This window comes from Cucurbita maxima, unplaced genomic scaffold, assembly GCF_002738345.1.
Source record: "Cucurbita maxima cultivar Rimu unplaced genomic scaffold, Cmax_1.0 Cma_Scf00013, whole genome shotgun sequence".
Taxonomy (NCBI): domain Eukaryota; kingdom Viridiplantae; phylum Streptophyta; class Magnoliopsida; order Cucurbitales; family Cucurbitaceae; genus Cucurbita; species Cucurbita maxima.
In genome coordinates, this window is record NW_019272029.1 from 4,036,527 (window position 1) to 4,056,426 (window position 19,900).

Below are 19,900 nucleotides of genomic sequence, written 5' to 3' on the forward strand. Positions count from 1 at the left end.
AAAAAAAAAAAAAAAAAAAAAAAAAAAAAAGGAGGTTTGAGAACATAAAAAATGTTTACTTATAGTGCCAAGCTCCATCTTTTGAATTTATGTACTCCATAGAATTAATTTGCATTTCTGAAGCATTTATGAGATGGTTTTCATCAATAAACTTTTGTTCATGCCCTGTCTCGTGAAAAAAAATAATACGTTCTTAGAATTGGATGTATTGATTCTGCTAGTGTGAATTTGCAGGTGATTTTGGAAGTGGCTCCAGAAAACCTGTTCAATGAACTCGTCACAAAAGTATTTCAGAAATCATTGTTCGAGCTGTCATCTCATCCCTGTGGAAATTTTGCTGTCCAAGCACTAATTTCTCACATAAGATCTAAAGACCAAGTATGTATTAGCATTTTTTTAAACTTACTGTAATAATTTGAAAATGGCTTTGACCTCCATTATGGCTTTCACATGCACATATGCAACACAATATAGTGCATCTCTAACAATTTTCCGCTATTGTATTTCATAGACTAGTCTGAATGTGTTAAGAGTCTATACTTAAGGAGTTGTCTTTTTATGCTCATGTTTTTCCACATAGATGGAGTTGGTATGGTCAGAGATTGGAACAAAAGTTAGAGATCTTCTTGAAATGGGAAAGTCAGGAGTTGTCGCTTCACTAATTGCTACGAGTCAGAGGCTTCAGACACATGAACAGAAGGTCTTTAATTTAGTTTTGAGTCTTTTCTTACAGGTATTTGAGTGTTGATGTGTTGATTTTCTGTCCATTTTTCTAATTATGAATTTATGATATTTGACAGTGTTGTGAGGCTCTTGTACGTGCTGTATGTTCAACTGACGAATCTCCAAGATGCATTGTTCCTCGAATATTATTTCTTGACAGATATTTCTCTTGCGAAGATAAAGTCAAATGGAATTTTCCTTGTGGAGTAAAAATACCTGTCATGGGCTCTCTAATCCTACAGGCAGTTTTTCGATATCAAACTGTATGCTTTCCTCCCAGATATTGCTATTTGTTTATTTAATTATAGAAGGGAAACAAAACATTCATTTTTTTACAGTTCTGCTACAGGTCTGTCTATCCAACACTACTGGACTGGCCATTCGTTTTATGTAATTTGTGTTACTGATGTTACTATTAGTGATTTTACATTTTTTTTTTCCTTGGGGTTCTGTTTTATGAATTCTATTTCTCCACTCTTCTAAGGCATTGTCTCGATCATGTCTCTTTAAACAAGTATCCATTATTTCTCCAAGGGAAATTTGACCTCATAGGATCCTATGGCTCGTTCAAAGGACTTGGGGGATTAAACTTCTCTACCATTTATAGAATTTTGTGGACCTGTATTCAAATCTTAGCTAATTGAACTTTTTCTTGTGCATTCTAAGTTTGATTTGTTTACAAGTCTGTAACCGTGCATTTTTATGTTGCAGGAACTGATTCAACCTTTCATTACAAGTCTCACATCAATGGAGGATAATCATATCCTTGAAGTAGCAAAAGACTCCAGTGGAGCTCGTGTTATTGAAGCTCTTCTAAATTCTGACGCCTCTGCAAAACTGAAGCGCAGATTAGTTATGAAGTATGTCACAGAATTATTTTGATGGCTTTTATTGTATATGGTTATGAATAATGTCGCTGAATTAGTTTGCCTTTCTTAAAGTCCTTGATATATCTTCTTTCTAAATGTCCAAGGTTTTCTATGATTATTGTCTCCCCTTTGAATTATGATATTTGGTTGGACACATTTATTTTATTGCTGATGCATGATCTTCAAATTTCAAATGACTTAGAATGCATATTGTAATCTTGCTGGTTGTGAGTAATCAATGAAGCTTTCATTCAGTTTGTTGGATTTTTTGTTAGTTTTTGCTCTCAGTCAATGACAACTTTTTCTATTCTGAACTGAAAGGCTACGAGGACACTTTGGAGAGCTTGCAATGCAGTCATCAGGTTCCTTTACAGTTGAAAAGTGCTATGATGCCAGTAACATGTCACTACGGGAGGCCATTGTATCTGAGTTGGTAGTTGTAAAAAGCGATCTCTCCAAAACGAAGCAAGGACCTCATCTCTTGAGGAAGTTGGATGTTGAAGGGTACACAGTTGATGCTTTTCATTTTATGATTATGACCTAAGATCTGTTTCCTTTATCACGAGCGGGGGAGAGTGTTTTTTCATAAGTTATATAATCAAATGTTGTAGCATGCCAATGAGCCAAGTTTAGTGTTCTTTTTTTACCAATTATGTTTCATGTCAGGTTTGCATCCCGACCTGACCAATGGAGGTCAAGACAAGCATCGAGGGAATCGGCATACAAAGAATTTCATGATACATTTGGGTCTGACAAGTCCAAATCACTGAAGACTGGGGGTTTCCTTGCTGATAGTTCGAAGCAAAAATCACATCCAAAGGACGTGAAGACAATGAGGCAAGAGATTGAACATTTCACAACTTCTGGGGTACCCTTTCTATCGATGTCTGGCAATATGGGCAAGTCAGAAAAAGGTAAGCACAGTGATAAAAAATATACTAGAGCTTCCACAGATAATGATATCTCAGAAACAAAAACCAAAAGTTCGAAAAGGAAACGGAATAAGGATCAGTCTAAGAATGCTGCTGCGGGCAAAAGGAAACAAAAAATATAGCTAGGAACCAGAAACAGTCCTTGTACCCTGTAGCAGTCACCACAAACGCATTGCCTGGAAAAAGGTCTTCAAAGATGAACTTAAAGAGTTCTTAGTAGGAAAGTGGAAGCTTGGATTATCTACTTCATGGGAATATTGAGGAAATGCCTTTCTATTTTTAGTGGGGTGGGAGAAGATATTTTGATGGAGCATATTCCTTTATAAGATCTTCCGAGTGACCAGAGGAAATATGAGAGGTCAGTAATCAAAATTTTTCAAGAAAATATTACCTTCATGTCGGAGGATATTGTGATCTTACACTGTCCAAGATTATGTTGTCGGAGGACTTGGATGTTTATGTCTTTTATTCACCACAGATGCGGACCTCGTCCATTATGTGCAAGAAGCGATGGTCACAGCTCATGGCAGAATCAAGTATCATATTATTGTCTTCCTCTGTTAAATTTTATTTTCAATCTCTCTTATTTCTTCGTTAATTATGCAACCTATTGATGTCACCTGACCCAACTCCACTATAAAATCTTCCATTCTCAGTGTTTGTAAGTTTCTAGAGATCTTCTGATGCCTATTTGGCCTTCAAATATATTAAAAAAGTTCTATGTTTTTTTTATTATGACACTAGTCTTTGTCAACTTCGTGTAGAAAAGAAAATTTACTATGAAGTCAAGGTTGGTTAATTCTGCATTTGTACAGTCTCATATCTTGTTTACTTTGTATTCTAGTTCAATAAGGGGAGAATCAATCATCGATCTTTGAAATGGTAATGGTCTATGCTCGGTTTGGCTGATGAGTCGGTTCTTATGGGTTATATTCATATTCCTTATGCATCATCATTGTTTTGATTTTTAGACTATTTCAACAATAAGCCAACATCAATCCTCAAAAGAGGGGGAAAACAAGTTTTCTGTTCATATTTTGATTGATTCCATGACATTTACACAGAACAAAGAAGAATTAACCCACCCTTTCCTTTTCCCGATTACAAGCCATTTGATTTTCATCCATATAATAGTTGCACAGGTTTTTCAATGGCAACAGCCAGACCATGTGGAGGTCATAGGCTCTGGTTAGTGGCTTGGAACTCTGCAATTTTCAGAAAGAATGCTATTTGATTCGTCTAACTCTGTTTTTTTAGTAGTAGGCTTTGATTTTTTGTTCTGTTTCTTAACTCTGCCCCATCCCTTCTTGTTCAAGATCTGAGGAAGTGGGATTGTTTCCATTTCTTCTCTCTCTGCTCAAAAGCCTTTTCAATGTTCTCAATTTGTTTGTAACAACTGATTTCATCTCTTCATCGGCGAAACAGGTACCGGTACTAGCACCGGCACCGACACCGGATGTAGATGTAGAGGGCATGTTGGGAATGTCAATTACCACCATTCCCTCTGCCCTTGTGTTTGCCGATGAAGAAGATGAAGTTTGAGCTTCTTCCAAACAAACCCCTCTTGAACTGACCTCCATTGAAGACCCAGATACCAAATCCTCTGCAGAGTTCACTTCTGTGGGATATGAGCATTTGGGTGCCACTGGGTTTCTGCAGAGAGGGCAAGTAGAATTGGATTTGAACCACATGTCAATACAATCCACATGGAAGCCATGGTTGCACCTTGGAAGCAACCGAGCCTTCTCACCCTCACCCAACTCCGTCAAACACACAGCACATTCCATCCCCTCTTCGAAATCCCCCGGCGAGAACACCACCACCGGAAGTGACCGGAGCACAGCAGAGTCGAGCCCATTACACAATGGCACGACAGCAGATTCCTGATCAGACTGCTGGCTAGCAGAGGAATACGGTGTCGACTCGACAGTGCGGGACAAGAGCCATCGGGAGTAAAGGTGGAGAATGAGAACGAAGACAATGACCAAGAAGAGTATTAAAATGGTCGCAACCATGATCTTCCCCGTTAGCTCCATGGCAAATGAGCCACCGAATAACCGATTGATCCTCGATGCGTGATCTTCTTCCATTGGCAAAATCTCGAGTTCGAAATGAACAGAAATGGGAAATGGGTAATGGAATTTGGGAGCTGGAGATGTGAAATGGGAGCTTTAAAGAAGAATTGAAAGAAGGAAAGAAAGGGAAAGAGGGAGAAGGGAAGAGTTCCAGAGACGAAGAAGAGGAAGTGTTAGAGAGGTGGTGGTTATTTGGTTGTTGGGTAGGACAGTTGAAGGAACCAAAGTCTTGCCATGAAGCCATCAAGTCAGTCTTCCCCTTCTTCACGAAATTGCCTCTTGACTTCGATCTATTTTAAAATATACTTTCAAACTTTTAAAAATTTCGATAATACACTTTAATTTTTTAAAAAATTAAAAAATAATTTTAAACTTCAAAAAAACTTTAGTTATAGGTCAAATATATCAATATTTTATTTCAAAATACCATCGAACTTTCAAGATATCTTCGAATAAAAGTGTTTCAAAAATAATTTTATCATTAGTATGTGGTGGAACCGTTGATATCTGTTTCAAAAATACCATAAACTTGTATAAGTAATATTATTGCCTATATATATATATATATATATATATATATATATATTTATATATATATATATATATTTTTTTTTAAATTTGGAGACAAATTATGAAGGGTAGATAACCCGTTTTTATCTAAATATTGATGATAATAACTTTTGTGAATTTTTTTTCAATAAAAATTAAATATTTTAACGTCACTCTTAAAATTTTAAAAATATTTTTCCAATCGGGTTAGAACTAAGGATTAAAAGTAGTGATGGTTGTTCACCATCCACAATTCAATTATGAGTCTATGACTAGAATAGTAATTGTAGCCATAGGTGAACGAAAATGCCTTGGAATATCCTAAATTATTTTTATTTATTTTTAATATTACCAAAAATAAAAATTAAAAAAATCCCAGAAAATAATTAAAGGAATGTATGAAAATATAAAAAATTGAGAATAGAAAAAATAAAAATGGTTGAATTTTACTTTTCTCACTTTTTAATTATTAAATTTTAATATTTTTTAGAAAATTATTTGGTTTTAATTAGTGGTATTTAAAATATTAAAATTGGATGAGATTTAGAAGGGTTGGTTGCTTTGATAGAAAGGAAGAGAAGATGTGAGAGTAGATGGGCTGGGCCCAACGAGCGTCCTTTCAGATCGATGTCTGGTGGCCCGATACGCCGTCGTTTTCGTCACCGACGGAGTTCTTGAGCAACTTCAGATCTCATTGCCCCTGCCATTTTTAATGTCCAATTTAACGGCTACTACTTAGCTTGAAGCTGTTCTTCCAGCCGTGCCTCACACTAAAACCTTGTTTTCTGGCGTTAATGGAGAAGCCCGATCCGTCTTCCGACGAAGACGACGATCGAGAGAATCTGATCCACCAGAATGAGATCAACAACTCTCCTTCCCCTCGCTCCGCCGTTTTCAACGTCGGCGATGGTCTCGATTTTCGTTCTGGCTCCCCCCGGCGTCGTTTCTCGTTCAGAAAGAGGTATCTCTTCGCCATTTTTCTTCCTCTCTTCCTTGTACTCGTCTATTTCTCTACCGATATTAGGAATCTTTTCTCCGGGGAGCTCTCTTCGTCGTTCAGAGTTTTTGATTCTCTCGGTCATCGAATGAGAGAATCTGAACTGCACGCATTGTTTTTGTTGAAGCAGCAGCGGTTAGGTCTTTTGTCAATTTGGAATCATTCTTTTAGTTCTCTCCCCAATTCCACGTCTGAGGACCTCAAATTATCGTTACTTAGGCAGATTTCGCTGAATACGGAGATCCAAAACGTTCTTTTATCACCACATCAGTCTGGAAACTCATCGAATGAAGTAGGCGTTGAAGACCTCGATTTTGTTGGTTCTGATTTCGATAGGTGTAGGAAGGTGGACCAGGAGTTGTCCCGTAGACGGACCATAGAATGGGATCCGAAACCGAATAAGTTTTTGTTTGCCATTTGCGCATCAGGACAGATGTCGAACCATTTGATTTGCTTGGAAAAACACATGTTCTTTGCGGCCATTCTTAATCGATTTTTGGTTATTCCTAGTTCCAAAGTCGATTATCAGTATAGTAGGGTGTTGGATGTAGATCACGTCAATAATTGCTTGGGTAGGAAGGTTGTCGTCTCTTTTGAAGAATTTTCCGAGATTCAGAAGAAACGGTTACAGATCGATAAGTTTTTCTGTTATTTTTCAAAACCTGATTACTGTTATTTGGACGAGGACCATGTTAAGCAGTTAAACAATATAGGGGTTTCCACGGGTAAACTCGAGTCTCCTTGGGATGAGGATATTAAGAATCCCAGTACAAAAACAGTTCAAGATATCGAGTCCAAGTTCTCTTCCGATGCTGATGTTATTGCCATTGGGGATGTTTTTTATGCTAATGTAGAGAATGACTGGTTTGGGCAACCAGGGGGTCCTATTGCCCACAAATGCAAGACCCTAATTGAACCAAGCCATCTTATTATGGTCACTGCCCAGCGTTTCATTCAGACTTTCTTGGGGAACGATTTCACAGCTATTCACTTTCGACGACACGGATTTCTGAAGTTCTGGTATTTCATTCATCCCCCAGCTCCAATTTGTACTAAGTTAATGTTGTGCTTTTCATTCTATCTCATAGCTAAGAAATATTATGATCACACGTCTTTACTTTATTCAAATTATCTGCCCATATCTCTTGGTGTTTGCGTGTCCATTGACTGCTTGATCTGTTTTCGACTTTTGTTTTGATGTTCATAATGCTGCAACTGATTTTTGATGTTTTGCCCCCATTATCATTGTTGTTGTTGTTCTTCTTCTTCTTTTTTTTTCACTTGCGTGACATGCATGTATTATATGGTCATGGAGATGTGGCTCATAGATTTGTACTTCTACTACAGCTCCTCCTAGTGTGCAATATTACAACATTCGTGCTTTCTGAATGGCCTTGGTGTTGAGAAAACTCATAGTTTTGTTTCTTGCTTATTTCCAGTAATGCAAAACGGCCAAGTTGCTTTTACCCTATTCCTCAAGCTGCAGACTGCATTGCAAGTGTAGCTGAACGGTCCAATTCACCCGTCATTTATCTTTCCACAGACGCTGCAGACAGCGAAACTGGATTGCTGCAGTCCCTTGTTGTGGTGAATGGAAAGCCCATACCACTGGTTAAACGACCGCCTCGAAATTCAGCTGAGAAATGGGATGCTTTACTTTACAGACATGAAATTGAGGGAGATTCTCAGGTGAGTGACTCATTTTTAGTTAATCAAATCTGAATGATCAAATGCAATTATGTAGTATATTTTATGCATCAATCCCTTGTGTTTTCTTCCAAAAATCCTCAACCGACTCCTTTTCAATAGAAAAGAATAGCCAAACCAACCCAGCTGTCACATGGTATTGCTCGTATAAGATAACTTCATTAGGCGTTAGAGAATTGTTTCTGGATAAAAGTTTTGATGTGGACCTTATGAATTGATATCTAATCCAGAAGATGGTTACTGATCCCTCTTCATAGCGCCTCCTTTATCATTCTTTGGACATCAAAAAGTTATTACATTTTCCCCTTCCACTGTACTTTAGGCCCCCCCTTTGGGATGATGGGGAGTGGGTTGTTAGGCTGAAGCATCTACTGGCGTTAGACCTAGCGATTGGTATCTTTGGATAGTCTCAAGTTTTCCTCTAAGTTTTCCTCTCATTTATTTTCCTAATGATAGTTTGGTTTTCATATATTAAAAAAAAATTCCTCTTAGATTCTCGTGTATGATGTTCATGTTGAGGATTGTTGGGATAGGAATCCCACAACGGCTAATTAAGGGGTTGATCATGGGTTTATAAGTAATGTGGCTAATTAAGGGGCTGATCATGGGTTTATAAGTAATGTGGCTAATTAAGGGGTTGATCATGGGTTTATAAGTAGTGTGGCTAATTAAGGAGTTGATCACGAGTTTATAAGTAAGGAATACATCCCAATGGGATGAGGCTTTTTGGGAAAACAAAAAGCAAAATCATGAGAGCTTATGCTCAAAGTGAACAATATCATACTATTACAGAGGTTCGTAATTCCTAACCATTCATGCATTGTTTCTAGCATTTGAAGGTTTAGAGGCTTCTTAATTTTGCCAACCAATGGCTTCTTACTCGTGCAGATGGTTAAATCTTTAGATCAACCTTGCTAAAATAAGCATAGCTCAATTGTAATTGACAAATACTTATTTCTGTATAGTTTGGAAGTTCAAATCCACACACGCCACAATTTGTGACTAAAAACAAAAAAAAAAATCTTATCATTCTAGGTAGACACGTATACTTATTGAGGTTTTTGTTTTGAAATGATGTTTGGAAGGTGGAAGCCATGCTGGATAAGACCATCTGTGCAATGTCGAAAGTGTTCATTGGAACATCTGGTTCCACTTTTACTGAAGACATTTTGCGTTTAAGAAAGGACTGGCGATCAGCATCTCTATGTGATGAATATCTCTGTCGAGGTCAGGACCCAAACTTTATTGCAGAAAATGAATGACCAAAAAACAACTTCATTTTCATTATTATTTTTGTAACTTTCAAGCCGATTCTTTGATTCAATCCTTTTTATTTTCACTCGAAATTCGTCGGCATGTAGCATAATGTTAGATCGATGTAGAACTGGGCGTGTCCAAAAGAAAAAAAAAAAAAAAAAAATCAAGAACTTGAGAGGTGGTGTTGTATTGTAAAATATTTTTATGGATTTTATTTTTGTATTCATGTACTTTCAATTAACTATTAGTTTAGTCGATAATATCAATATGTATAATTTAATTATTATACTATAAAATTGTAACGTTTTAGTTTGGATTGTGAATCTTATTATTAAGATTTAATGAAATTTATTGCATTTGTAAATTAACAAACTAGAAAAATTAATATTTAAGTTTTAATAAATTATCATGAATAGTTACTATATACTAAAGTTAGCTAAACATTATTATTATTATATACTTCTATTTTTTTTTTTTTTTAAGGTTGAAATTCTAGCAATATATTTTATGTTATTTATTTAAATTGTCGCACCGAATTTGTTATAGTATAAATTGAGTTTGTGAAAATCTATTTTAAAAGCTATTAAAGACTGTTGGTTCAAAGTTTTGTTCATATATATAATTAAAGACTAAAATCGAATTTTAAAATGTAAAATGCTAAAAGTGAGAATTCCAATTTTTTGGGGGTCAAAATGTAAAAATAAAAAATTGAAGGGCAATATAAAATTTCATTAGTAATGAATGGGATGCGGCGGAAGTTCTCTTTACCCGCGTTCTTGCATTAGTCGCAACGGCGCGTATTTAAGACTCATTTCGTTCACTTTCGAGGTCGAGTTCGAGTTCTCTCCTCATTTTCCACATTTTCCACATTTGGTTCAGAGAAACCAATTTGCTTAGGGATTAGTGATTATGTGACAGAGGGAGGAGTTCGTGTACCAACGAAGCCTCTTCTCCATTGGAATTTTGGAACGAGGAGAGCTAGATTGGTAGTGCTTCCTATCAGAGGAAGAAATTGGTGTTTCAGCAGATCCATCGACCTTGCCGCTTCGGATTCTGATTCTACTCAGATTCCTTCCACTTTGAAGGATCTCTGGACAAAAATTCCATCGTCTTCTTCCTCCAAATCAGACGCTCTCTCCCGCAGCACTGGTAGAAGCAATGCGGAGATTGTTACTGATTTCATCTCTTTCAAGGTCCTCCATATTCTTTTCAGTTTCGTTTCGCTTCTTTGATCTGGTATTCGTTTTTATCGAATCAAACATCGCGATGTCATGGACGTCAGATGAATAAAGCGTGGACTGCTCTTGAGAAGGCTCCTGATAAATCGTTTAAAAATAAACTTCACGGGTAAAGTCTCGCCAGCGCGATTCTATTAGTCCTATGTCACATTTATAGTGAAAGAAACTGGATCTTTATTGATTTTTCTGCTTGTAGGATCGGATTGATGCTTTTGTCTCGAGTTACGCCGTCTGAGATATTCTTCAAGTCAATAACTAAAGATATCACGAGTGTCGAAATAACATATCCATCGAGGTTTCATCTCTTTTACTTCGTTATTTTAAAAACATTGCTGCTTCTTTATCTACTTGAAATCCATTACCGATGCCTTTTTCAATACTTAATTATATAAATTGTTACTATTATCACAAATTGTTATGTTACTTCACTGATTTCTTGCGACATTACAGTTTGAATTCACGGCTAGTTCGCAGGAGGTTACGGCATATTGCTCTCAGGTGCATTTCCTTTTTCCATCTGCCTAGTATGTTCTAGGCTAAATATCGTTGATTCAAGAATGTGTTATTCTCTGAACGGAGGGACGAGAATTGACGTCTATAGATTTTGTATACTTAAGATTTGGTCACAACAATGAGCCTGTGGTTCCATGACAGAATGCTTATTATGATCTCAAGTCCTTTTTGTTTCTAGATAGCTATTCTTGTTGCAAAAGCTAGAACTACGACCCTTACTGATGTGAATTTTCTGTATCTCATGACCAGGGGAATTGTCATTCACAAGAAATAGTTTTATGGTTCAGTTTCAATGCTTGCATTGACAAGTACATTGACTGTATGTTGTTTATATTATTTTGGTATATCAGCCAAACTTTTTTCTGCATTGTTTGTTTTATTATCATGATCACGTTGTCATGAGTTGGTATGCCTTTGACATAGCATGCATTGCTACATTTCAATTCCTTAATGCATCAAGGACTTCTCTTGATTTCTATACTGGCTTTTCATTATAGGTTTTACCGCTTCCAAACATGCCTTTCTTTTGGGTTTTGGTTCGCGCATATTCTCATTGGCGAGCTCTGAAGGTACATCTGTACTTGGCTTTTGGACATCATCATGTTTTAGTGTAGCTGTCACTTGACCATAGGATTTTATTCAATTTTTTAGGAGTTCATTGCATGTTCTTAATGTTTCTGCATTTTTCTTCAAATCTACGTAAACATATAAAGGGAGGTGAAAAGCTCCTTCAGTTGGTCATCACTGGCTCAACAATAATGGTAGGTAGTATTCTTTCAATATTTGATTAAGATATTTTAAAAATAAAGATATCTAAATATTTCTAAAAAAAGATTTAGATATTTTAAGATTAGATCAAAGTGTCAATTATAGCAAAATGTATAGTAAATATTTTGTAATCTCTTCTAGATTGGTATTAATAAAGAGTGAGATTTTTCCCACCGCTAGTTGTGTCCAACATGCTACTCATCCTCTGATGGCATGAAACCGAGCACAAAGTCCAACAATATCCAGGTTCAGCACTGGTAAGTTCAGATTGTTCTTTCCTTCGCAGGTAATTCATAGAAACTACACTTCTATGCTTGATTGAAGAACAAGTACTATGAGTGGAGGATCCCTTCTATCCTCATTCGCGCTGGTGGCCCCGTATTTAAACAATTGTTCGATTTCTATTTTTTTAGATTTCATAGGCTATCATGTGAATATATTGCCTTTATTATTTTTACATTTGATCCAATCCTTTTTTCTTGGAGTAATTACTTTCTTCAGAGACATACCCGATGGCATATTTTTCAGTCAATCCTTGTGTTCTCCTTTTAAAGGATCATCAAGCATATAACTGAAATCAGTCTTGCTTGGATAAAGTTAATTCTGTTTTTATCTTTATGATCAGGATTCGCAGCCATCAAAGGAACTCGACGAAATTCTGAGTCGGATGGAGAGACATGATGATATAACTACAATTAAGGATACAATGAGATCAGCGATTGATCCAATTTTCGTATGGGGGGAAAGAAGGTGCAACATTCAAACAAAGATGATTGAACAAATTCACAAAATGAGGGCATCACATACGCGCTTGGATTAATGGTGTGTTATACTTCTCAAAATTTACATTGTTCTACAATTATAAAAGGAAGTGCATAGCCTGATTCCCCTGTTGGGTGGTTTTAATTATGTTGGCCAGTGTGATCTTATCCATCCCCAAGACAACAAGAATCGGATTCGTCCAAGAAGTTCTCTTCTTAATACAACCCAAATGTGGTTGGCACCAGATAACCATAATGGTCAGTAGTACTACCCTTTTATTTATTTTATTTTTTGCATCGTATTTAGTTTTTTAGTATCATTTAAAAACATTAAACTATTTGATCTATAACATTGAAACTTATTAGAGTTTAAATTAGGTAATTAGTTTAAATCAACATAATTAATAGATTAAAGTTATAATTGCCCATCATGGATCTTCTCTAACTAAAAGTTGTGCAAAATTTCCATCTCTATCTAATAAAATGTTAGTATAAAAGATTGTTTACAACCCCTTTCATAATTATATAGTATTCCACGACCAAATTATTAAAAGTGGTTTCCCTTTATTAAAAAAAAAAGAAAATAAAAGAAAATAAATTAATAATGTGAACATTGAGAAAACCAGGTAAGATTAAATAATAAATTAACAACAAATAATAATGTGAACAAGAATGGGTACAAGATGAAGAAACAGATGGTTCATACAAGTAAAATCTTCCAATTATTTAATCGAAATAAATATTTGTTGAAAATGAAACGAGTTGTTCGACCGTTATGTTTCAAATACACTAAAAAGCTAGGAGTGTAAACTTTTCCACAAAAGGAATCTAAACATCAAACATGTAATATTAACAACATAACAACAAACATAATTATTATTATGAAGAAAGAATTATGATGAAGAAGAAGGTAAGTTTGTGTTCCATTTTCATGATGATGTAGTAACCAACAATTTTTACCTTTGAAGAAGCCGTGTTGTGTTGTGTCTATGGTGTGTCCTCTCCACCCATCTCTCCTCCCCTGGGAGATGTTGCATTATCGTTCCCAACTGTTCTCTTACTCATGTTAGCTCGCTGTACCAGACGAACCAACGCTTCCACCACCTCCGACATTGGAGGTCTGAACTCAGGTTCAGTCTGTCGTTACAAAATAAATTTAGGTCTTATCATATTTTAAATAAAAACACCATTAAAGACGAGACGATACGATACTTTACGACATTATACTTATATGATGATACCTGGACGCAAAGCGCAATCACGTCTGCAAATCGGGAGAGAGATTTAACTGGATATAGCCCTTTGAGCTCGGGATCTACCATCTTCGTTAAAGCATCAATGTCATGAAGCTGTGGTGTAGCCCATCGAACCAAAGATTGCTCCATCCTCGACCTTGAACTGTAATTGCAAGAAAACATCACAATGGAACGAAAACAAATGGAATGGCAACATACTTGGAAGTGCATAAAAATTCACCTATCGAACGGTTTGCGTCCAGTCAGGAGTTCCAGCATGACCACACCAAAACTGTAGACGTCGCTTTTCAAAGTATATTGGCCGGACATGGCGACCTCGGGGGCAGTGTATCCTGAACTTGCATCGTCATCCAGTGCCTGCACATTACAAATACGAGTTGAATAACCGTTCGTGTTACAGTGCCTATTAAAATATCATCACTAGCTCAATAGGGTCAAGTCCAATAAGTGTATGAGCTCGTTGTATGTTTATTTTAGAAAAATGATTTAGGTACTGTAAGAATAAAGATACCTAAATATATCGTTATGAAAAAGATTTAGATATTTTAGAAATAGAGTGTATGACCTCTACTATAAATATTCCTCCACCCTACCTAGGCTTTCATCCAAGAAATCCCAAGCCGTCTCAAGTAGATCAAAGTGTAGTACTTTCTATAGAGTGTCTTGTGATCTCTACTTGATTGGTGTTAATAAAAAGTGCAAGTGTTTTCCATCAAAGTGTAGTAGTTTCTATAGAGTGTCTTGTAATATCTTATCGATTAGTGTTAACAAAAAGTGCGAGTGTTTCCCACAAAAAATCATTCAACCGTTGTATATTGAAGTAAAAATAAGATTCATTAGGTTCAAGATTGACCTGATCTGCATTAGGTACAAAGCTTTCCAGTCCAGAATCAGAAAGGTGGGGGCTGAATTCGGCATCCAGCAATATGTTAGCGGACTTGATGTTTCTATGAACAATTGACGGGGAGCATACTTCATGAAGATACCTGAAAAGTTTACCATCATCGCGTCTAGTCTTCAAACAACATGAATCATTTATCCACTACTTCTATTAATTAATGTCTGCAAAACTTACTCTAATGCGCGCGCTGTTCCCAAGGCAATCTTAATGCGGGAATTCCATATTAGAGGTCTGTTGTATTCATCTGATAGATGCAAGAAGTCGTAAAGCGAGCCATTTTTATGGAACTCATACACAAGCAAATGCTGCCCATGCTCTGAGCAATAACCCACCAGCTCGGTTATATTGGGATGGTGTAACTGGGAGACTTGAGAAACAATGTCAGTGAAATCTTCAGCTAATTCCCTCGGTAATGCAGACGAGTTTATCTTTTTCACCGCAAGAACCTGAATCAATTCAAAACATCAGGAGCAGTTTGGAGGAAAAATGATAACACAAAATCAGCTAGGACTATGCTAAGGCTAATGTGTGTGTAACAATCTAAGTCCACCGCTAGCAGATATTTTCTTTTGAGCTTTCTCTCAAAGTTTTTAAAACACGTTTGCTAGGGAGAGGTTTTCTGATCTCCTCCCCAACCGACATGGGATCTAATAGCGTGATTCATAAATCTCTAGCATATTATTCAACTTAGGAGAGATCTATCATTAGATATTATATTTTTCCTATCTCAGTTCGACATGAAAAATTAAGTTAGGGAGTAACCTTTCCGTTATCAAACTCAGCCCGATATACACGTCCAAACGATCCCTCACCAAGAAGATTTTCAACATTGAAGCTACCTGTAGCCATTTGCAGGTCTGCTATTGAATATGCCTTTACATTAATAGGAGCTGCACTGGCCTTCTTGACGACTGGTGCTCGTTTTGAGAAGTCATCTTCATCAAACGATTTATGACGATCGATAGGTGGGGGTTTGAGATTAATTGCAGCAGAAGTGTCAAATGCTGTTGGATAAAATGTGGAGGAAGTCTCTTCTGACTTCATTTCTGCATTACAATGTTTGAAAGCATTGAGTGGCGTTAAAAGTAAATTTTAATGCCATAAAATCGAACTTTACACAACAATATATGAAAACAAGCAACAAATAACATCAAATTTGTAACAGCCAAGCCTACCGCTAGCAGATATTATCCTCAAAACGCGTCTGCTACGGAGAGTTTTCCACCCTTATAAAGAATGCTTCGATCTCAAAATTCACACCCTTTGGTGCCCAGCGTCCTCGCTGGCACACCGCTCAGAACCTGGCTCTAATACCATTTGTAACAGCCCTTAGCCCACCGCTAGTAGATATTATTATCCTCTTTGGGCTTTCCCTCTCAGGCTTCCCCTCAAGGTTTTGGCTTTCTCTTTCGGGCTTCCCCTCAAAGTTTTTAAAACGCATTGCTAAGGAGAGGTTTCTACACCCTTATAAAGAATGCTTCGTTCCCCTCCCCAATCGATGTGGGATCTCACAAATTTTGAGATCAACGGACTGGAAAAATGAAGTTTCCATCTCTCTCATATTCTAAGGAAATTATTTTGAACAAGAAATGACGCAATCTATAAAGAAAAAATTAAGGCATGAAAATATAGACAACATGAAAATGCAAATAATAATCTCATAGTGTAGAACACGACCTTGTGTTGCAGTCATTTTAAGAGGTTGCAGGGGTTGATTATCAAGCCTTTCAATGTCTGAAGATGATCTCTTCGATCTCCTCTTGACGATGAAGAATGCTACTACCGCTCCAACGACAAGCACAGAGATGATAATTCCTGCAATAGCACCACCACCTAATCCTGATTTCTGACCTTCACTAGAACCACCATTTGATGGACTGCCACCAGAACTGTGACTCCGGTTCCTTCTGGTGGCTGGGGGTGTACCAGGTGGGGGAGGGGGTGCAGGACCTGAGCTCCAGGAGTTGCCATCTTTCCTGATAAAATTTTCAATCATATTGAAGGCTAATGGAGTCAAAATCAGTATTCAATTAAAAGAATTACCAGCCAATGATAATGTCAGATATACTCACCGCAGATTAATGTTCTTCAGTTGATTAGGGATCCAGCCAGTGAAACGGTTATTTTCAACATTCCTTGAAAAATAAAAATCGAATGCATTCTATAAGATGGTGGAAAAGAAGCATATCTTCCATGTTAACTTAGATGCTTTAAACTCACAGGTTATCAAGAGGAAGAGTTGCAAGGACATCAATTGTGCCAGTGAACTGATTGTTTTGCAAATTCCTATTTAAAAGTTGATCAACGGAATCAGCAAAAAGGACAATACTACTTCAGGTGTCAATAGCATAGGAATGAATTAGACTTACATAGTGCTGATGCCAGAAAGAGAGCTAAAACTCTGAGGCAGGTTGCCTGACATAGCATTGAAAGACAGATCCCTGATTGAAATACAAATTTCAATACGTCAAGCGAGAAGACTACAACAAACTCAATCATTCTCGTACTTTGTCTTGAAGAATATGTTTCAGCAACAAGTGAGAAGACAATGCATGACAGGCATTATGGTAAATTTCTCATTGTAGAACAAAGTATTATTACTACTTACAATCTTCCAGATTATGGACGAAAATTTCATTAAATAGAGTAGGCATAGAACTTATCAGGTGAATGGAAAATTTTAATATTGTTTGGCCCACCAAGTATAAAAATGTGCATACAAGCCATGTAAACAGGATTGCAATTGAAATATATTTGAAAGAGTCTGGGCCTAACAATCTTTGGTCAGCTCAAATCAGCAGCCATTCAAATTCTCATAAGAAATGAATAAGTAGGGGAAGATATCTTACAATGTGAATAGGGAAGTAAGCTGCCCAAACATATCAATCAATGGATTCTGAAGCTGATTGTGACTGATATTCCTACAATTTCAATAAATGAGGGATAAAAGCATCAATAACAGCTAAAGTCTTTGGTAAAACAAGCATGCCAATTGATGGTTAAAAAAATTTGCTTACAAGTATTGAAGAGAAGTAATCAAGGAAATGGAATAAGGGATGCCTTTATTGAAGTTGTTTCTAGCAAGATTTCTGCAGATAGAAGAATGGACGTGAGAATAACATGTAAAACGTAGTCATTGAGCACATATGCAATTATTGAACTTATAGTATACTTCATAAGCTATTCGAATTGTGAGATCCCACATCAGTTGGAGAGGGGAACGAAACATTCCTTATAAGGGTGTGGAAACCTATCCCTAGTACACCCGTTTTAAAAACTTTGAGAGGAAGCCTGAAAGAGAAAACCCAAAGAGGACAATATTTGCTAGCAGTGGGCTTGGACTGTTACACAAACATTGTTATGTGATTCTTCTAGTCGAAACCTCTATATCTTTAATTATTAATTTTGTGTCCTGGTCATACACTACTGACTCTCTTACGTAATTGATTTTGGGCATTTGGAACACAGGGATAGGCTTAGTTCTTAGTAAGTAGTGGCAGCTTTAGCTTGTGGACAATTCATAACTTGATGTAAAACGCAGAAAATAAAGCTAAGTTACATAAGAAGCATACAGTCTTTTCAGGTTAGGTGGAAGTTGGTAGACTATCTCGCCTCCAATATTGTTATTGCTCACATCTCTGCAACATAATAGAATTATCCACATCAATAAGAAGTAGAGAAGAAACGATATGAAGTCCACCAAAAGGCTATGGACCTTACAGGTTGGTTACCGATGCCATACTTGCAAGCTGGTACCCGAGCGATCCACTGAGCCCAAGGCCAGATAAGTTTCTAACAAAAAGGAATGCAAACATTCATAAGCATCAATGTCATATCATATGGGAACATGTAGGGCAGTATAAATCAGGATTGTAGTTACATTTCCGTAACCCGTGTGCCAGAACAAGTAATCCCCTTCCATGATTGTCCACAAGGATCATCGCCATTTGCGTTCCACTTGGTTAACTGAGACGGCGAGTTTAAGCTGGAGTACAAAACTCTTAAAGCAGAGGCTGCAGATTAACATTGGCATGAGGAACAGAATTTTACACAAACCGTATAATGCGAATAACGAATGCAATCAATCAGTAGACAAACACCCACATCCCAAAAGTCAAATCAGTGTTGCAACTTGTGTTCTTCGTCTCATAAATCTATTATACCGTAAACAAAACAACCATTTTCTTTTGAAACAAGTACAAAAATCTTCAAATCCGCAAGAATCGCCGTAATGTACTACAAACAATATGCAGGAGGCGTAGGAAAACTGCTAGGGGAAATATGCCGCAATCTTCGAAAATCTAGTTATGTGGAAGTAAAGAAGAAATGCACAGAAAACAATAGTAGAAGCAAGTAATCCCTAGTAGCAGAGGAAAATAAATTGGGAAGGCAGCTGACCATCTGTTGGATCTGTGGCTCCTTGAATGGAGCTAGGCTTCCATCCTAGAATGCAAAGAAGGATGAGAGATATCAGCTCCCTCCACCTCCAATTCATCCTTCTCTATCTCTTCCAAAAACCCACCCTCCTCCCTCTGCTCAGAACAGGAACCAGAGCCTCAAATCAATCAGCCTCTTTTCCTGAATCTCATTCGCTCTCTCTCTCTCTCTCTCTCTCTCTCTCTCCTGTGAAACTTAGAAAAAAGTTATTTAGTTTTTAATACTCTGTACAGCCTCGCTCAAGTGAAGCTGGCAGGCACGATTAGTCGGGAAGAATCAAAAGCCACGGAAAAAGCTGTCTGTTTCCATCACAGTTTTCTCTTAGTGTGTATATATATATATATATATATATATATATATATATATATATATATATATATATATATATAGTATGTGAAAAGACAAAAGTAGCCTCGGTAGGTGCAAGTAATCTACTTTGGATCGCAGGAAACGTAGTAGATTAGATGGGAACAAATTTTGTAGAAAGGAAAGTGAGAAACGGTCTCTTTCACAGTGATTTCTTTCTTTCTCTTTTCTGTTCATAATTTGAAATGTGTTTAATAAGATTTCAAGCTTCAATTAACAATTGAAATTAGTAAGATATGACTCTAAATAGCCTAAGCCTCCAAATCAATAAAAATAATACCAACAATTATTGATGGTCTTAATGTTAATAATTCAACATTTAATTTCAACTGCCATACAGAAACTTATGTATGACTCTATATTATCAGTTTGGTTCCAAACTTTATATTTTTTTTTTCCTTTTCTTTCATTTAATTTTTAATTATTATTTAGTACCAATTTAATTATTCTTACCTAATATTTTGTATGTCAATGGTGTGACCCCGTTACATTTGGTCTTGTCAAAGTAAAAAAAAAAGGGCCAAATTAAAAAAAAAAAAAAAAAAAAAAAA

The 19,900-nt window shown here is 36.6% G+C and overlaps 5 protein-coding genes across 6 annotated transcripts in view; 3 read left to right on the forward strand and 2 right to left on the reverse strand.

Annotated features, from left to right (window-relative positions):
• LOC111488571 (pumilio homolog 23-like) overlaps window positions 1-3,257 on the forward strand; it is a 6,713-nt gene extending 3,456 nt beyond the window's left edge. The window contains exons 6-12 of one of the 2 annotated variants that reach the window (XR_002719221.1): window positions 235-378; window positions 581-700; window positions 801-986; window positions 1,435-1,583; window positions 1,914-2,096; window positions 2,259-2,882; window positions 3,003-3,257. Coding sequence is in view for 1 of the 2 variants with exons in the window: in XM_023136386.1 (XP_022992154.1) it covers window positions 235-378; window positions 581-700; window positions 801-986; window positions 1,435-1,583; window positions 1,914-2,096; window positions 2,259-2,646 (1,170 nt within the window). In the remaining variant the exon portion in view is untranslated. Of the gene's footprint in view, window positions 1-234; window positions 379-580; window positions 701-800; window positions 987-1,434; window positions 1,584-1,913; window positions 2,097-2,258 lie in introns of both variants that reach the window. The other variant, XM_023136386.1, reaches the window with a different exon arrangement.
• Window positions 3,258-3,621: 364 nt separating this feature from the next.
• LOC111488694 (RING-H2 finger protein ATL3-like) lies at window positions 3,622-4,687 on the reverse strand. The gene has a single exon (XM_023136591.1). The coding sequence runs from the start codon at window positions 4,612-4,614 to the stop codon at window positions 3,811-3,813; it is 804 nt and encodes a 267-aa protein (XP_022992359.1). The 5' UTR covers window positions 4,615-4,687; the 3' UTR covers window positions 3,622-3,810.
• A 1,089-nt stretch (window positions 4,688-5,776) lies between these two features.
• LOC111488609 (O-fucosyltransferase 36-like) lies at window positions 5,777-9,286 on the forward strand. The gene is made up of 3 exons (XM_023136454.1): window positions 5,777-7,165; window positions 7,585-7,834; window positions 8,938-9,286. The coding sequence occupies exons 1-3, from the start codon at window positions 5,943-5,945 to the stop codon at window positions 9,112-9,114; spliced, it is 1,650 nt and encodes a 549-aa protein (XP_022992222.1). The 5' UTR covers window positions 5,777-5,942; the 3' UTR covers window positions 9,115-9,286.
• A 477-nt stretch (window positions 9,287-9,763) lies between these two features.
• Window positions 9,764-12,824, forward strand: LOC111488336. The gene is made up of 8 exons (XM_023136029.1): window positions 9,764-9,772; window positions 9,895-10,302; window positions 10,392-10,456; window positions 10,544-10,642; window positions 10,798-10,845; window positions 11,358-11,429; window positions 12,254-12,450; window positions 12,548-12,824. Exons 1-6 carry the CDS (start codon window positions 9,764-9,766, stop codon window positions 11,425-11,427), a joined length of 699 nt encoding a protein of 232 aa, XP_022991797.1. The 3' UTR covers window positions 11,428-11,429; window positions 12,254-12,450; window positions 12,548-12,824.
• Window positions 12,825-13,131: 307 nt separating this feature from the next.
• On the reverse strand, window positions 13,132-19,250 carry LOC111488578 (protein STRUBBELIG-RECEPTOR FAMILY 7-like). The gene is made up of 16 exons (XM_023136401.1): window positions 18,945-19,250; window positions 18,427-18,559; window positions 18,267-18,338; window positions 18,119-18,184; window positions 17,564-17,635; window positions 17,396-17,467; window positions 16,916-16,987; window positions 16,767-16,832; window positions 16,619-16,681; window positions 16,224-16,522; window positions 15,309-15,592; window positions 14,721-14,992; window positions 14,499-14,631; window positions 13,866-14,002; window positions 13,631-13,787; window positions 13,132-13,526 (listed from the first exon to the last, which is right to left on the reverse strand). The coding sequence occupies exons 1-16, from the start codon at window positions 19,039-19,041 to the stop codon at window positions 13,377-13,379; spliced, it is 2,145 nt and encodes a 714-aa protein (XP_022992169.1). The 5' UTR covers window positions 19,042-19,250; the 3' UTR covers window positions 13,132-13,376.
• Between the last annotated feature and the right edge of the window lie 650 nt (window positions 19,251-19,900).

Bases quoted from the DNA above. Each gene is read 5' to 3' on its own strand.
- LOC111488694 (XM_023136591.1), bottom strand. From the start codon at position 4,614: ATGGAAGAAGATCACGCATCGAGGATCAATCGGTTATTCGGTGGCTCA.
- LOC111488336 (XM_023136029.1), top strand. The intron at 10,303-10,391 runs GTCCTCCATATT...CATGGACGTCAG, and splicing joins CTGATTTCATCTCTTTCAAG to ATGAATAAAGCGTGGACTGC. The intron at 10,457-10,543 runs GTAAAGTCTCGC...TTCTGCTTGTAG, and splicing joins TTTAAAAATAAACTTCACGG to GATCGGATTGATGCTTTTGT.
- LOC111488578 (XM_023136401.1), bottom strand. From the start codon at position 19,041: ATGAATTGGAGGTGGAGGGAGCTGATATCTCTCATCCTTCTTTGCATT. The intron at 18,339-18,426 runs GTAACTACAATC...CCTTTTTGTTAG, and splicing joins GGCACACGGGTTACGGAAAT to AAACTTATCTGGCCTTGGGC. The intron at 18,185-18,266 runs GTAAGGTCCATA...ATTATGTTGCAG, and splicing joins ATGGCATCGGTAACCAACCT to AGATGTGAGCAATAACAATA.
- LOC111488609 (XM_023136454.1), top strand. From the start codon at position 5,943: ATGGAGAAGCCCGATCCGTCTTCCGACGAAGACGACGATCGAGAGAAT. The intron at 7,166-7,584 runs GTATTTCATTCA...GCTTATTTCCAG, and splicing joins CACGGATTTCTGAAGTTCTG to TAATGCAAAACGGCCAAGTT. The intron at 7,835-8,937 runs GTGAGTGACTCA...GATGTTTGGAAG, and splicing joins AAATTGAGGGAGATTCTCAG to GTGGAAGCCATGCTGGATAA.